This window comes from Ascaphus truei, chromosome 4, assembly GCF_040206685.1.
Source record: "Ascaphus truei isolate aAscTru1 chromosome 4, aAscTru1.hap1, whole genome shotgun sequence".
NCBI classification, from domain to species: Eukaryota; Metazoa; Chordata; class Amphibia; order Anura; family Ascaphidae; genus Ascaphus; species Ascaphus truei.
Genome location: NC_134486.1, coordinates 213,462,115 through 213,479,675, shown reverse-complemented (window position 1 = coordinate 213,479,675; position 17,561 = coordinate 213,462,115). Strand labels below are relative to the sequence as shown.

At 43.7% G+C, this 17,561-nt stretch overlaps 1 protein-coding gene across 4 annotated transcripts in view; it reads left to right on the top strand.

Moving 5' to 3' along the window:
- The window catches only part of SDCCAG8 (SHH signaling and ciliogenesis regulator SDCCAG8), a 321,942-nt gene that overhangs the window by 207,964 nt on the left and 96,417 nt on the right, over window positions 1-17,561 (top strand). For all 4 annotated transcript variants that reach the window (XM_075596833.1, XM_075596835.1, XM_075596834.1 and 1 more), the window contains exon 14: window positions 4,881-5,008. In XM_075596833.1, the coding sequence (XP_075452948.1) occupies window positions 4,881-5,008 (128 nt within the window). The remainder of the gene's footprint in view (window positions 1-4,880; window positions 5,009-17,561) is intronic.

Sequence of the window (17,561 nt, the reverse complement as noted above, 5' to 3'; positions counted from 1 at the left end):
GACTTAAAACATTTATCTGAGTAAGCATAATGATGTGTTTGGATGTTGCCAGCACTATTCACATTTTCCCACTTTTTTGTTAGAAAAAGAGATTTCCCATAAGGTTTTCTCTTACATTATGTTTGAGAGTAGACATTTCAGAAATTAAGTTTTCACAGCCCAAGGCTAGAAAGCATGTTTTCAATGTGATGCCAAGTGTAGTGTTTATGGTATTTGTAAACATATGGAATTACATGTATTAAAAATATATGATGCATCTATGTGTGCTTGATGTTTGAGAGTTTGATCATTTCAGACCAATGCAGTATTATTGTAGTTACAGGTGCAGTCCCGTGTATATGACTTTACACCAACACATAATGTTTATTGTAATCTTTTAATTTAGCGATATTCCTCTCTCCACTCCAATACAAGAATGTTTTACAGTCTATAACTGCTTTTGGGAGTTTCCCAGAGCACAACCCCCCTGGACTTTCCTCTGTAGTTCCCAGCGTAATACTGGCTGAATAAAAATAAATAATGAATTTTACTTAAAATACAAATGGCCTTCAGCAACATATTGAGTAAAGGGAATATTGCCAGGACACACTAGCCATATTTTCTTCCTGAACAAAACCTTTTGGTCTTGTTGCAGGCGGTGTAGGACATTTTGACTTGTCAGTTTAGCCATTTGGCTGCCACAGGTAATATCTGCTAACCCTAATAACCTTACCCCGTTACGCAAAAAATCCTAATCTGGACTCTACTCTAAAAATCCTAACTTTAAATACCCCTTAAATAACCTTAACCCCTTATCCTAACGCTAATCACCTACTTCGGGGCCAAAGGGCCAGTAGCTTAATGGCGACGGCCAAATGTCCCCCAGCGGTTAACGTTCGGCAACGAAATAGCCGCGTATAAGGCAGCACTTATAATTGGGTGTGGTTAGCCAGCCGTTCTATAATAGGGGCGAGCGCTCGGACGGCAGTGAGCGTGGAGCCGGCCGACCGGGGGAAACACTCTGAAAAGTATGTTTTCACGCTGTTGCTCGTTGCACGTCACACACTATTACCCCCAATCAGTGTGAGGCTGCAATTTCATTGGCAAGTTCATTGGTGCCAAAATTAAGCCTACAATGCCTCTCTCTGTTTTTTTCAGCTACAAAGGTGTGTATGTACAGTATATATACATTTGTGTGAAAAAGAAAGTACTCCCTCTTTGAATTCTATGGTTTTACATATCAGGACATAATAACAATCATCTGTTCCTTAGCAGGTCTTAAAATTAGGTAAATACAACCTCTGATGAACAAATAAAGGAAGTACTAGGGACATAGTTCACACATGGTGGCAGGTGACTAGCAACTATTTTTCTGCAGTCATCTCTGAAACCTTCTGAGAACTAACACCTCTTCACCCTTTACAATATATATCTTCAAGGAACAACGGCGCAAAACTAAACTCAATCAAAAGCAAAGAATGGCACGCAGCCCCCAAATTCAGTCCTTTTTGCCTTACTGAGCAGCTTGAATTGGAACATTCCCTACAAGATTCGGTCTGTCCTGATAAATCGAGCATATTTCATAACCCTAAGCACATTAGTATTGCTGGCTTGTGCTCAGATATTTTTGGCAGCGTAGTAGAGTTTTTAAATTAATGTACTCCTGACAATCTTTATTTTTTTGATTTCTTGTATCTGTTTTTACTGTTCATTCTAAATTTCTTAGTTGTACTTGGTCCTCAAATTATGTAGTTGCCAAACCATAACCCTACTACTCTAGTGTTGATAATTGTCACGGGAGACCAGGTTTATCAACATCTTTTTATACCGGGATCATTGATCTAGCAAAGCAAGGTTGTAAAATAAATTGTAATTTATTTCAGGAAAATACATACACACAATGTACTACAATTTATACAGTTAACACACTTACTGGGAACGGGGCTAACGAATAAACTTGTCCTTTAAAAGAAATTCACAAAAATGACCTCTGTAGGACCCCTTTCCAATGACCGGGAGGTACTCACAAAATCCTGGAACTGATTTCGGCATGAAATGCCAGCCGTGACTGCCACGTTCTCAAAAAGCGGGAACATTTCTTGAGTCAAAATCTTTGAAGCCGGCTCGCGTCTATTCAGCACAGAGCATCTTTCATTTCCGCTGTTGGTTTGGCTGCAGGGCTCCTTATGGGTTTCAGTGTCCCATTCACAAACCTCTACAGCCTATCAGAGCGTGGGATTTCTCCTGCCAGCCAATCACCGATTTGCCCATATTGTAAAGTTGGGTGTGCACCTTTTTTCATTCTGCAAAGGGGCATGCACCAACCCGGCACCTCTGTCTCTTTGCATACTGAGCCCTCCCGCTGTCCAGGCTCCACAGAGTCAGGGCTCTGGCAAATGGTAGCCGGATAGCCCTGGGTTAACCCAGGATACGGGTACTCAAGCAGAACTGCAGTTTCCCTCCTGGTCTAACATCTTGGCATCCCTGAGGCTTTAAAGTCCGGACTCCGAACAGACCCATAGGCACCAAGCTTGGTAGCCATCTGGTCCCTCGGAATCCATGATTTGGAAATCCCACAGTTCATTCACAGGTTATCAGTACATATACCTATTAAATATAACTCTTTAATAAAATATACCGTGTCCTGTATTTTTTGTGATAAACTTGTGTAAGTCCCTGTTCTGGTGTCAGGGATGGAGTGAGGGTATATATTGCCTTCACTCACTAGCCTCATTCTTGGCACACTCTAGAAATAACTTTTAAAATTTTTACACACAAAAACCACTCTCAGCTTCATCATATAGCGGGAGCATCCCCATAACCCCTAGGCCAGGTTCAGGGTACCTGGGCATGTATCTGGGCACCCCTCCTTATACTAGGGATCCCCCTGTATGTTGCAGGTTTACCCCTTCATGCCCTGTTTACCTTGTCTGGATTATGCTGCAGCAGGAATCCTGGCGGTGAGTCGCAAGAACGGGAGTTTGCCTGGAGCAATGTGCTTGGCTGTGTCCGAGAATCTCACTCGATTCCCGGATCCAACTTTTGTCAAATCCTATAATTCTGGAACCCCGATACATAGACATATTCTGTAAAGACTTTCTCTGGCAAACCCACCCTGAAACTTACAGCCTAGAAATCTCCTGGTCCCAGCACCCCGAGAAAGGCAAAACACAGAAAAATCTTTAATGTCGCAAAATTTGCACACAGTCACAGTAATGCATTTCTTACAACTGGGTCCACGAGCTGACACTCTAGGACCTCAACAAACGGATTATGGGTACCCCAGTGGGCTGAACTTTTATTAGTGAGTCTGGGTACCCCTTCACCGTCACAATCATTAAATATCTAATTGTCATATTTGGTTTCTTATTATATTGTTACATTAATAGGTTTAAAATTTGCATATGCCCAACATCAGAGGTTTCAAGAATAGTTTTGTGATATATAATCATAAATATTAGGTAAAGAGGATTATGGGTAAGAATTTCCATAAGTTCATTTCATAACTTTGTTTATGTTCAGAAGACTCAATGATCCCTTAACAAAGGGCTCGTGTATGAAGGCAAGAATGGACTTTTTCCCCAGAACTGGCTCTTTTTTCTTTTCTTTTTATTTGGTACATACAATATATTGCCAGCGATTTAAATTGCAAATCCGGTGAGTTGAACCAAATACAGTACCTTCATGGGTACTGTAATTACCTTTTTTCGCTATCTGAAGTATATAGTGTAAAAAGAGTGTGACTAAAAAGTAAAATGATTTTAAAATGTAAACTTGTAATGTTGAGAAAATGTTAAGCATAATATAACCCAGGGATGCGCAAACTTCCCCCCCCCCTGCTCCCCCCTGCCTGCTCTCCTCCCCTGCTCGCTCCCCCCCTCCCTCCTCACCGTGTCTTCAGCGTCAAATGACGCCGCAGGGTCACGTTGTCACAGCAGCGTGACGTCACATGACCCTGCCTCATTGCCATGGCGACTTGTCGCCAAAGACAAGTTAAGGGAAGTTGCAGAGGCCTCACTCGATCCCCCGGCATTTAATTTAAATACTTTGGGGAAGAGCGTGCGGCCTCTGCAACCACCCCTGAACCCATAACATTTTTTTAAAGTTTAAAAATGCAAAACTTTTATAAATCTCTCTTTTAGCATCTGTTTTCCTAAAGTATTAAACAATTGTATTGCATTGAAAAGTCGTTTGTATCAGACTTCACTGGCAGTCAAGGTATTATGTGGAGCAGGACATATTGTTGTGAGACATTTCTTTTTAACAACACCGATCCTAAAAATCAAGGGCACTATATGGCCAAAAAGCAGGAATGGCTATACAGCAATACAAGCAAAATGTGCTTGATAAATTTCTATTAAAATATATTTTTTTAGTAGTGAAGAAAACCAAGAGATACAGAGATAATTTTAAACACTGGAAAATGTAGACAATGAAATTCTGGAAAAGTTATATAAGTATACTTTTGTAAAGATAAATATTTGGGTATGGTTCACCTCATAAAAGATCCTGAACAGCAAAGCTCCCACTGCAGTTTGGTGAGCGCTTTATCAATGACATTTAAGATCAAAGCATCAAAGTTTCTCTCCCGTTTTATATTCATGCGAACGACTCCCAGGATGTAACAATGATAATAACAAAACAATTTTACCTGAACTGTGATATTTTAAATAAAGTGAACTCAGATGTTTACACTTGGAAAAAAACAGGGAACATAATATACAGTAATTAATTTATTTGACAGGCTGTGTAAATCAGATTTACTGTAGAAGTTATGATTTCTGTAATTTTTCTAAAAAAAAAAAAAGCTTTTACATGTTTAACTGCAACAGATTATGTATATATTTACTTACTGTACCTGGTTTACATATTTTTTATTTGTGGGTTTTTTTTGTTTGAAGGTTGAAAAAAGATGTTATTCAGCATAGCCTCAGCAGTGAAATAAGGTCAGTGGCCTGTCAGGCCCAACAGTGGGAACAGGAGCTGAAACAGAAGATGCAGCAAATGGAAGCCCAGCATGACCAAACTGGTAGGTGGTAGGAAAGATTAGAGTTTGTGCATTCACTCACAGACCAGGTCCATGCCTTACTGTGAAATGACATCAGGAACACCTGTAACCTTTGGCTGGCCGAAGGGAGCAGATGCTAAGTTCACCAGAGATTCCGAATTACATATTAGTTAGCATTTAAAAGAGAAAATGAAAAGTATTGCCCACTGTCTGTTGATTCAGAGTGCTGCTCTCACATCTGTTGCACCATCTGGATTATGAGTTTATTTACCTGTGTTCAAGAACTGTAAAGCTGAGAGAGACCACAACAAAGTAGAAAAACAAAGGTTCTCTTTTTGGCATGATTTTCAGGCACACATGTTATATAAAGAAAATAGCATCAGAAGCTCTGTAGGAAATGCTCTGAGCTTACAGTTAAAGTCTCCTGAATAGCACTGAACAGTTCCCACAGTACACACATTATAGCTACTCTAAACGCTTAATGAGTTTGCTTCAGCTTCCAAACTGGAGAAAAGCTTCAACCATTAATCGGTTCTTAATTCGCTCTCGCAGCTGGATGTAGTACAGTGACTCCAAATTGATTTGTGACTTTATTTAATCTTTGCAGACTAGAACTTAATTTTTTTTTTTAAATGTTAAAAACATTTTTTAACACTTTCATGTGAATTTACTTAGGATGATGGAGATTGAAACTGTTCAATTTTCTTTGGTTCGGATGTTCGTTGTCAGAATGTACTACTAATGAGGCAATGACCAATGCTGGCAGCTGGGCCAAAAACAAACATCTTTCATCACATTGGCTTGCACTATGCATTTTTATTGCCTGTAATCTGTAAGCAAAATTATCTTTTAAAAATGTGCAGTTTTGTTTGCTCACAAACAATATTACATTAGTCTTTTTTAAATAAAGAGGCAGCTCTGCTGAAGATATAGGTGAGATAATGGTAGTTGTATGATTAATGTGTTAAAGAATATCACACAAGTATAAATATTTAACACAATTGTGTTCCTTTGTTTTCCCATACCACTGAGATTCTGAGTAGTGGGGGTGGAGGAATGATTTTCAATTTTACTGGACCCTCCCAGTTATAAGATTGATTTACTTTGTAGAATGTCACTTGGGAAATGGAACAATAAGGTACTTTTGATATTAGATCAAAAAGATAAGAGGTGAGTTGAAGACAGTAAATCTCATTGTCATGGGAGATCAGGTTTATTAACACCTTTTTATACCGGGATCATTGATTGAGCAAAGTAAGGAGGTAAAATATATTGTAATTTATTTCAGGAAAAGACATACACACAATGTACCACAATTTACATAGTTAACACACCTACTGGGAACGGGGCTAACAAATAAAATCTTCCTTTAAACGAAATTGTTACAAACGACCTCTGTAGGAGCCCTTTCCAATGACCGGGAGGTACTCACGAAAGTCCTGGAACGCAATTCGGCATGCAATCCCAGCCACGACCGCTACATTCTGAAAAAGCGGGATTTAGAAAATTTTCGGAGTCAAAATCTCTGAAGCCGGCTCACGTCTATTCTTCACAGAGCATCTTTGAATTTGCCGCTGATGGTTTGGCGCTTGGAATCTCCTGTCCTGATTGGCTGCAAGGTTTCTTATGGGTTTCAGAGTCCCATTCAGAAACCACCACAACCAATCAACGCGTGGGAATTCTCCTACCTGCATATCACAGATTTACCGGTATTCTAAAGCCGGATGGGCACCGATTTGGATTCTGCTAAGGGGCATACGCCAACTTGGCACCTCTGCCTCTTAGCATATCATGCCCACCCGCTGTCCAGGCTCTGAAGAGTCTGGGACAGGGCAACTGTTTGCCGGATAGCCCTTTGTTAGCCCAGGACGGAGGTACTCAAGGATAACTACAGTACCCTTCCAGTTCTAACACTTTGGCATCATGAAGGCTTTCAAGTCCGGACTCAGCACAGACCCATAGGCACCAAGCTTGGTAGCCATCTGGTCCCTCGGAACCTAGGACTCGGAAATCCCACAGTTCATTGACAGGTTATCAGTACATAAGCATATTAAACATAACTCTTTAATAAAATATACTGTTCCCTGTATCTTGTGTGTTAAAATGTGTAAGTTCCTGTTCTGGTGTCAGGGATGGAATAAGAGGATATACTTCCTACACTTAGTAGCCTCATCCCTGCCACACTACAGAAATAACTTTAAACTTTTACACACAAAACCGGTATGTTGCAGGTATACATTAACCCCTTCATGCCCCTGTCGGTGAGTCGCAAGAACGTTTTCAGGGTAGGAGTTTGCCCGGAGCAATGTGCTATGATATATCCGAGAATCTTACTTGATTCCCGGATACATCCCGGATACATCAATGGGGTATCCTGTAACTTCGGAACCCCGCTACATAACCTGTAAAGACTTTCTCCAGCAAACCCACCCTGAAAATTACAGCCTACAAATCTCCTGGTCCCAGAACCCCGAGAAAGGCAAAACATACACAAATCTTTAATGTCGCATAATTTGCACACAGTCACAGCAATGCATTTCCGACATCTAGGTCCAAGAGCTGACACTCTAGGACCTCCAACCAGGGATTAGCGGTAACCAAGTGGGCTTAACCTTTATTACTGAGCCTGGTTACCCTTTCACCGTCACACCTCCCCCCTCAAGATGAAGGCTCGGTTACGACCTCCCATCCAGCGGTTTAACTGGTCTGACATGTCTTGAGGTTGTTGGCTCACTGGGACTGTCCTGGCGTGAAAGTCCATCTGCATTTCCATGTTCACTGCCTTTCTTGTGCTGAATGTAAAAGTCAAATTTTTGCAGGACAAGACTCCAACGAAGGAGCTTGCCATTTTCCCCAGAAACCCTTTATAGCCAACACAAGGGGTTGTGATCAGTGATCACGGTGAAGGTCCGGCCATACAGATAGGGCTGAAGTTTGCGTAAAGCCCACACAATGACCAAACACTCTTTTTCAATTGTGGTATAAGCCACTTCCCGGGGCAGCAGCTTTCTGGTCAGGTACACCACAGGATGCTCTCCTCCCCCATTTGACTGAGGACAGCACTGATACCGAGCATCGGTCTGTACCAAAAACATTTTTGAATAGTCTGGGGCTGCGAGGATGGGTGTACTGGCCAGCGCTGTCTTCAGTGCCTGAAACGCTGTTTCACAGGCAGGACGCAAGGCTACCAGAACTGGTAGTCACTTGTGTGTCAGGTCTGTCAGGGGTTTAGCCACGGCGCTGTACTGTGGGACAAACATCCTATAGTAGCCAGCGGTGCCTAAAAAAGCCATAACCTGCTTCTTAGCCTTGGGGACGGGCCATTGCAATATAGCCTCAACCTTAGCTAGTTCAGGCTTGAGATGCCCTCCACCCACCCTGTGCCCTCCACCCACCCTGTGCCCTAGGTACAATACCTTTGCCATACCGACTAAACACTTGGTGGGTTTCAATTTGAGCCCTGCTTCCCCAATCCTGCTCAGCACTGCTGCTACATGCGCTAGGTGACTATCCCACGACCCGCTAAACACCACAATGTCGTCCAGGTATGCCCTTACAAAGCTTTGCATCCCCTCCAGCAACCTATTGACCAGGTGTTGGAAGGTAGCCGAGGCATTCTTCATCTCAAATGGCATCGCTATAAATTCATAGAGGCCACTTGGAGTAATGAATGCTGACTTCCCGCTGACCCAGGAGGCTAGGGAGATCTGCCAATACCCTTTGCTTAGATCCATGTGGTCAGATACTTTGCCCCCGCAATCTCATCTAACATCTCGTCCATACGTGGCATGGGATAAGCATCTGACACCGTTCCCGCATTGAACTGCCGGTAGTCCACACAGAACCAGATGGTTCCGTCCTTCTTAGGCACTAGGATTACCGGACAAGCCCTTGGACTATGGGTCGGTAGAATTACCCCCGGGGCCAGCATCTCCTCTACTTCCCTCTCTATACTGCACTTCACCTCTGCTGATACCCGGTAGGCATGCTTATGCAGAGGTCGCAGATCACCGGTGAGCACTGGGTGATCTGTGATGTATGTTCTGCCTGGCTTATCCGTGAACAGAACACTATACTGCTCTAGCATAGCCCTCACCTGTACCTTCTGCTGGCCGCTGAGCTGGGACCCTATATCTACCTACTCTACTGTGCCCCCCTGTCTAAATTCCCCCAGGAGGTCAGGCAGAGCATTGCTTGCCGTGTCCCCCATCGGTGGGCTGCAAACAGCCGCACTGATGCCACACTCGGTGCAAAATACTCTTTAAGCATATTGATGTGATAGGTCCTATTTCTTCCTGTCTCTCCATCTAACTGTACAACATAGTTGCACTCATTCATCTTTCTGAGGACTGTGTACGGTCCAGACCAGGCAACCATTAATTTTTTCTGCTGAGTGGGCTTTAGAACAAGTACTTGCTGCCTGGAATGAATGATCTGCTACGGGCGTTCTTGTCATACCAAGCTTTCTGCTTGGTCTGAGCCTCCCAGAGATTAGCCTGTGCTAACCCCATAAGCATTTTTAGCCGGTCTCTGAGATCTACCACATACTGAAGCACAGAAGTATCCGTATTGTTGTCTCCCCTTCCCATCCCTCATGGAATGTCAAGAGGTTCCTGTACCTTGCGACCATATAGCAGCTCAAAGGGAGAGAACACGGTAGATTCTTGCGGTATCTCTCAGTATGCAAACAGCAAGTGCTGTAGGTGAATCTCCCAGTCCTTCCCTTTAGCTTCTATAAAAGCTCGCAGCATCTGCTTCAGGGTACCATTGAACCTCTCACATAGACCGTTGGTCTGGGGGTGGTAAGGGGTCGTGCGCTGGTGCTTCACCCCGCACGCATCCCAGAGACACTGTAGCAATTCACTCATGAATTGCGACCCTTGATCGGTTAGAATCTCACTAGGGAAACCTACTCTAGTGAAAATAACTAACAATGCTTTTGCTACTGCCCTAGCATCGATGATGGCAAGGGCTATAGCCTCAGGGTACCGGGTGGCAAAATCCACCACCGTGTGTATGTAGCGCTTGCCAGACTAACTGGGGATCATGAGGGGTCCCACTATGTCCATAGCTACCCTCTGGAAAGGTACCCCGATTATCGGTAGTGGGTTCAGGGGGGCCCTCACCCGATCACCTGCCTTACTTACTCGCTGGCAGGCATCACGGACAGGCAGAAATCTGCCACAGCCCCTGATGCCCCCGGCCAGTAGTAACACTGCAGCAGCCACGCTCTCGTCCGAGTGACCCCCTGATGTCCTGCTAGTGGTATGGCGTGGGCTACCTGTAACAACTGTTGCCTACAGATTATATATATATATATACATATATATATATATATAACTTGTAGCCACTCAGCCCTCCCCTTTTGATTTTCTTGGAAGCTTGACATCCAGCAACAGAACTACAACTCAAAGCAGGCAGCCAACAAACTACAATGATGTCATTACCTTTACAATTTTAGTTTCAATGCAGGCTTTTTTTCCCTATGAAATCTTTGTTTGTCCCAGTGCCAGCTAAGAAGTTTCACTACAATCAGCCAATGTGTTTTAAAATTAGGTTGTGAACATGGTAAACTGGGACATAGGAAGGGTGTTATTTTGTTTAGCTACACCCTTTGTGTTCATGTTGAACAGGAGTTTGCTGCTGCATCTTTATTTGCCCACTAACACACTGGAACAGAGTGGGCCAGAGATTGAATGAACAGTTGATTGACAAGCACGTCCCCAATCAAAGGCGGCAGGAATTAAAGGAGCAATTCTCCCTTTTTTGTTTCACCCCTCTTCCCTCCCCTCCCAACCAATTTTTAAGTACTACTTATATCACATCTGAACCTCCATAAATGCCAGCTTTGGAGACCCATGGTTTCAGATCTACTTACTGGGGAAGGTGGCGCCTTTAATGTCTCCTCCCGGGATAAACATAATGGAGATTTAAATCTCCCCCGCAGTAATACGAGCCAGTAGGAAGCTGTATCCGTCTCTGACGGTAGGGGGTAGCCAGGCTACCCAATAAATCTTTAAGCCCGTTTGGTTACCCCTGATCCGTGTGTTGGGTTTATAGAGTGTCAGCTCTTGGACCCAGTGTTGTATATGCATAACCTGTAATTGTGCGGTAATAAAGTATTTAGTTTAAGAAATCCCGTTTAGTAGTCTCAGATTGGTTGCTAGGGAAATCTCTTAAGCCCCTGATAAGGAGAGAGTTTTTTTAAGAGGTTTTAAAACCCTTTCGCAGCTCAAATCTGGCAGTTCTCCACGTCCTCTCAGATTCTCAGTTCTAAAGTCTCTAAAAGGTTTTTAAAGTGGGGCTCTGCTTCAGCACAGTCTGCCTGGAATCTTTGCAGTTTCAAGACTATTGAGGGGTAAACTTCTGGATGTGGTCCCTGCAACTAGGAAAGAATAGTTTTGTTACCCAAGTAAGTGTGATTTTATTTGTATTATGTGCAACAATGTGTGTTTGCCTATTTTAAGTGAATAATTGCAATTTATTTCATTACGCGTTTTGCTCAATGAAATGATCCTGGTAAAAAAGGTGTAAGTACCTGCTCTCCTGTGACAGTCTCGGCTTCCTATTGCCCCACTGTCACGGTAGCTTTGTGTCAGGGTTATAATACACACCAGGTTACAATAATAACCTCTCTTATCTCTGGGTTGAATCGAATAAGACGTGTGGTATAATAAAGACATTTTATTCCCACAAGATGGTGGACACACAGAATATACAAATAACAGTATACAACAGAAGACAGGGGTGCCCAATGCTACATTAAATTGACAAAACATATATGGTAATGTGTATAAAGTTTAAATACTTGAATAATAATAGTAATTACTTGTTTTTTTAGTTAAACCCTTTGGCCAAAGCGTCGTAAGGCTGCATACCAAACGTCAAGGTAAACCAAAAATGCAGGTCCTAACACTAAAACTGTGAACCCTTCCTGTTACCTCTGTATGAGGGGAAGCAACTGCAGTGAGTCTTGTCCATTCAGCAAATTGCCAGAACCTCCCAAGTTAAAAAGGTGGGGAGGGGCGAGCTCTGGGGGGGAGGTGCCACCAACCTCCATTTGACTGTTACCAGTCAGAAACCAAGTAATTACTATTATTATTCAAGTATTTAAACTTTATACTCATTACCATATATGTTTTGTCAATTTGATGTAGCTTTGGGCACCTCTGTCTTCTGTTGTATACATTTGCCACGCTCAGTAGCACTCATTTTGGCATAAATATATATTCATGATGTGGTGGATGTAGGAGTTTGAGCTACCTGGGAATATGTGTGTTAATCAATTTCTGACAGGTAACAGTCAAATGGAGGTTGGTGGCACCTCCCCCCAGAGCTCGCCCCTCCCCACCTTTTTAACTTGGGAGGTTCTGGCAATTTGCTGAATGGACAAGACTCACTGCAGTTGCTTCCCCTCATACAGAGGTAACAGGAAGGGTTCACAGTTTTAGTGTTAGGACCTGCATTTTTGGTTTACCTTGACGTTTGGTATGCATGCTTACGACGCTTTGGCCAAAGGGTTTATCTAAAAAAAAAACAAGTAATTACTATTATTATTCAAGTATTTAAACTTTATACTCATTACCATATATGTTTTGTCAATTTGATGTAGCATTGGGCACCCCTGTCTTCTGTTGTATACATTTGCCATGCTCAGTAGCACTCATTTTGGCATAAATCTATATTCATGATTTGTTGGATGTAGGAGTTTGAGCTACCTGGGAATATGTGTGTTATACAAATAACAGAAAACATATTAATCACTTACATTGGTAAGGGCCAAGATGAAGCAATCCGCAGACTGGCAATTTATCTAACAGGATACAGTTCAGAATACAACAGGAACCAATACGAACAACAACTTGGAATAGAGCTTACACTCTCTTTTATGGAGTTCTGCTCCTATTCCCTACCATTGGGTTGTAGGGATTGGATCACAATACCTGGACCCAATGAACCAGTGTCACCTCATGTGGGAAAAAGTAATGTACCTGCCCACAGGTAGATCGACACATGCGCACATCAGTCCAGCCAGAGAGCCTCCCCCAGGGCCCCCCTCACCACCTGGTGCCTAGGAGTCTAGTATTTGGGCATCTGGGCCGGGGCCTCCCTGGCTGGAGGTGTGAAATACAACACTTCACTCAAGTACCCACGTCCTGCTCTGCCCTAGAATACTTAATCAGGGTGGGGGAGACTTTGTTCAGTGGGCTTACTGTAGCCACACTGTCGCCTCCCATCCATTTGCATACCTCATGGGCCAGTAGTTTTCGCGGGCTTTGAGATATCAGGGATACAGAATAATATTTTAATAACATACATATATTAAAATAATCCGTTCTGTGGGTCTGAGCGGGCTGAAATTTACTAGGTCCTCATGCCGCAGGACACTCGCCATAGTGGCCAAATATCAGCCTTCCACGACCCACAGAACTGGAGATGATAAAAACAAGTTAAAACCTTCCATTAACTTTAATGCAGGATTCTCCGCCACAAACTAAAAGAAATCACTGCCTTTCACTCGTACTATTAGATTCAATGGGCTCCGCCGCCATAGGCTTTCAATGGAGCTACTCCGCCATTAGAATCAATGGAGACTTCGCCGCTAAAGGCTATGAGAAATCTCAGCGGCTCACTCCTCCATTGGAATCAATAGGGCTAGTGCCGCCATAGGAAATGAATGGGCCGGCGCCGTCATAGGATTCAATGGAACCTCCGCCGCCATAGGGATTGCATAGGGCGACCATCGCAGCTAGCACGACCCCTTCTCGCGGCCCCCGAGGGTTGGACCCTACCTGGGTTGTGAGAGGAAGTCCCCTGGAGTCAGGGGCAAAAAGAACCGGCGCCTTCGGGGCCGGAGTTATGCAGGGTAACACTTTTTGAACTTGACCGTGAGCTACTTCCCACGGTCATTAAGTGATTGTAGCTCTTACTTTGAAGTGGTTTTGGCATCCGTCCAGCTCCGCAACAATGTATCACTTCATTCTTTGAGAGCGCACTGTAATAATTTGCCATAGGGAAGCATGGCACCATTGACTTACAATGGCGTAACTCCGCTCATGCATTCCTACGGGCAAAGTCCGCCATAGACTATAATGGCGGAGCTCCGCCATTCATCTCAATGGGAAAAACTCCGCCATTGACGTCAATGGAGAAACTCCGCTCATCCTCTAGGGTGCCATCTGATGGCTGGTCATGATATAGGGCCAAAACTGTCTCAATCTCCATTCACTTGTATGGCGACCTATGGCACCGTGCCGGCAGGTGCTACGGGACCGTGCTGGCAGGTGCTACCTGAGCATGGGGAAAGGGAACAAGGGGTAATAGCCATATACATCGTTAACCCTTGCCCTCCCTACCTGTTCCCAGTGTAACCTGTGTGGTGCAACACTCTACATGTGGGAACATGATAAACCAGGGGAATCCATTTGGGTTTTGAAGCAGGCGAAGATGTATACTATAGGTACATTTCTGGTTAACCCCTCACTTCCCAGATGGTTGAAGGGGGTGCCTAATGGGGATGACCCCTTTACTACTGGCTTGGCACCCCTCGACCGTCACACCCACATCACCCCGGGGATTTACACCTCCCTGAAGTACAGACTGCACCTTCTCTGCTAAGTGTCTCAGGAACCAGGGGGTCTCTGGAGCTGAAATTAACGCGATTCTCTGGGGGCCGCCTATATTTCTATATACACTGGCGACACACTTTATTCGAGCTCGGCTAGTCCCACGAATTCGGGTATACCCGGGTGTATTGAGGTTTGTGACTGTTTTCTGCCCGAGTGCATTGAGGTATTTTCCAGGCAGGGATTGAAGCATTTTATTCCCGCTGGCTGCAATACTGCACAGTATATATATATATATATACTGCATTATAATTCATGAATTTATGCCATCTGGTAGACACGCGAAGCATTGCAGCCTATTAAATCCTAATCATTATCATTTAACAGATCAGCCGCCCGTCAGCCAGGCATGAACCCAGGCTGGGAAGGCAAACGCAACGGGGCTTGTCAGAGGTGAGGAGCGGCGCATTCCAGGTATCTGCCAGGTACATACTGGGTATTTGCTCGAATAAAGTGTGTCGGTGCAGTATGTAAAAAAATAAAAGGGGGGGGGGGTAGTGGGTGCTGCTGCTTTAAATGCAAATACGAACATTCTCTGTTTACAATGAAACCAGAGCAGACAAATGCTTGATTTAAGTATGATTACACTTGTTTAAAAAAAGACAAACTGTTAAGTTGTTTTCAAAATGTTTTTTTACACACTAACGGTTGCACCTTTAAACTGTCTTCAATGTAAAACAGTGTCAAATACTTTAGTGCAATTTAAATAAGCAACAACTACTATTTTACCCAGATCTGCTAGGCTGTTGCATGCAGTCAGGGAAATGGATTACTTTGGCCTGAAATGTCATTCCTCCAGTGATTCCAGATTGTCTCCCAAAATATTGAATGTAGGAATTTTTAAATTCACTTTACTATAAATCATCTAAATAAATTATCTTTACCCTACCCCCACTACTAGGTTACATATTTGGGCAAGTAACATTTTAAATCCTACCTCATTTGCTTTACCTCCATTATATTGTGTTTCCCCCTTTGCATGTATTTAATTCCTCTGTCAGGAAGTATCTCCTTTTCTCTGTAACACCACGTGTTTAAGTTCCTAGTGCTAATAACCTTATTTTCCTTTTCAGTTATAGAGGGACAACACTTCAGAAACTGAAGTTGGTACCAGTCCAAGAGACACTATTTATAACTCTCAACTCTTTAGTTTGGCAATATCTGGGTGATTTTATTCCCCTTGGTTATCTAGTTAATTTCCAAAGTAAGCTGTAATACCTGTAAGCCACAATATGTTTCCCTGTTCTGCTCTGTGCCTGTCAGGGAATCTCTGTTATCCTAGATCTTCTTTGAGCCTTTCTTAGAAATGTACCTGGTCAGATGTAATATGCCGGTTTTATACAGCTTTTGCATTTCTTATAGTTAAATTATATTCCCTAATATGGTTTTATATCGTATGGCATGGTATATTGTCACGGGAGACAGGAATTTACACCTTTATACCGGGCTCATATCACTGAGCAAAACCAAGTAAAACAAATTGTAATTTATTCCATTGAAATAGACGTACACACAGTGGATTACAAAATACAGGAGACAACACACTTACTGGGGGTCTGGGCTACAAAACCAACCTTTCCAAGGTGAAACAGTCCATAAAACAAAGTCTTTAGGTTGACCGGGACCTAGCCCAAAAAGTCCTGGAACTCAAATCGGCATGAAGTTCCTGACGCCACCGCTGTATCTGCTCCGGAGCTGCCAAAATCCCTTGACGTGGAGATAGTACCAAACATCCTGGTACTCTTTTCAGCGTGTAGTTCCGCCGCTACGTTCAATTCTGAGAACTTGGCCCGAAACGTGGAACTTAGAAAATTTCTCGACCTGAAATTTCTGAAGCCGGCTCGCTGCTTTTTCACACCGAGCATCTTTTGGTGATTTCGAATTTGCCGCTTCTGTCTTGGCACGTAGAATCTCTCGACCGGATTGATGCTTGGTTTCTTATAGTACACTGGCGACACACTTTATTCGAGCTCGGCTAGTCCCACGAATTCGGGTATACCCGGGTGTATTGAGGTTTGTGACTGTTTTCTGCCCGAGTGCATTGAGGTATTTTCCAGGCAGGGATTGAAGCATTTTATTCCCCCTGTCTGCAATACTGCACAGTATATATATATATACTGCATTACAATTCATGAATTTATGCCATCTGGTAGACACGCGAAGCATTGCAGCCTATTAAATCCTAATCATTATCATTTAACAGATCAGCCGCCCGTCAGCCAGGCATGAACCCAGGCTGGGAAGGCAAACGCAACGGGGCTTGTCAGAGGTGAGGAGCGGCGCATTCCAGGTATCTGCCAGGTACATACTGGGTATTTGCTCGAATAAAGTGTGTCGGTGCAGTATTTCAGATTAATTCAGGAAATACTACAACCAATTAGAGCGTAGGAACTTTACAACCAGCCAATCAGAAGGCTGCCAGTCTTCCAAAGCCGGGCAAGCGGATATTCTGAATGTAACAAGGGCATGGGCGAGTTTGCCACCCTAGCCACTCGTTAGGCTTAGTCCCCGCTGGCGCTGAGCGCACTCATGCTTGGAAAACGCTCCAAGCATGAGCGCCGGGTGTCCTGTCATTTAAGCGCGCAGGGAGGGGCATTGTGCGCGCTGGAAAGTTAGATTTTTTTGTTTACATAAGCGCCGAGCGCCGGTGAGTGTGTGTGCCCACGCACACGGGGACTTACATATATCTATACATGTAAGTAACCGCTGCAAGAAGCCACCCACTGGGTTAGGTGCCTCCAGGTCTAGGAAGTCAAATGCTAGCCAGAACGGCTTGCACTGATTCCAGGACATGGGTACTCCACCTAGCCATCCTACCCAAATGGCTTTAACACCTCTGGCAGCATCTGTGGCTTTTAAGTACAGTATGGACCTAGGACAGGCTTAGTGACACCACAAATTGGTAGCTCACTAGCCCCCCTCAGAGTACCGGTCTTTGAAAGGCCTAG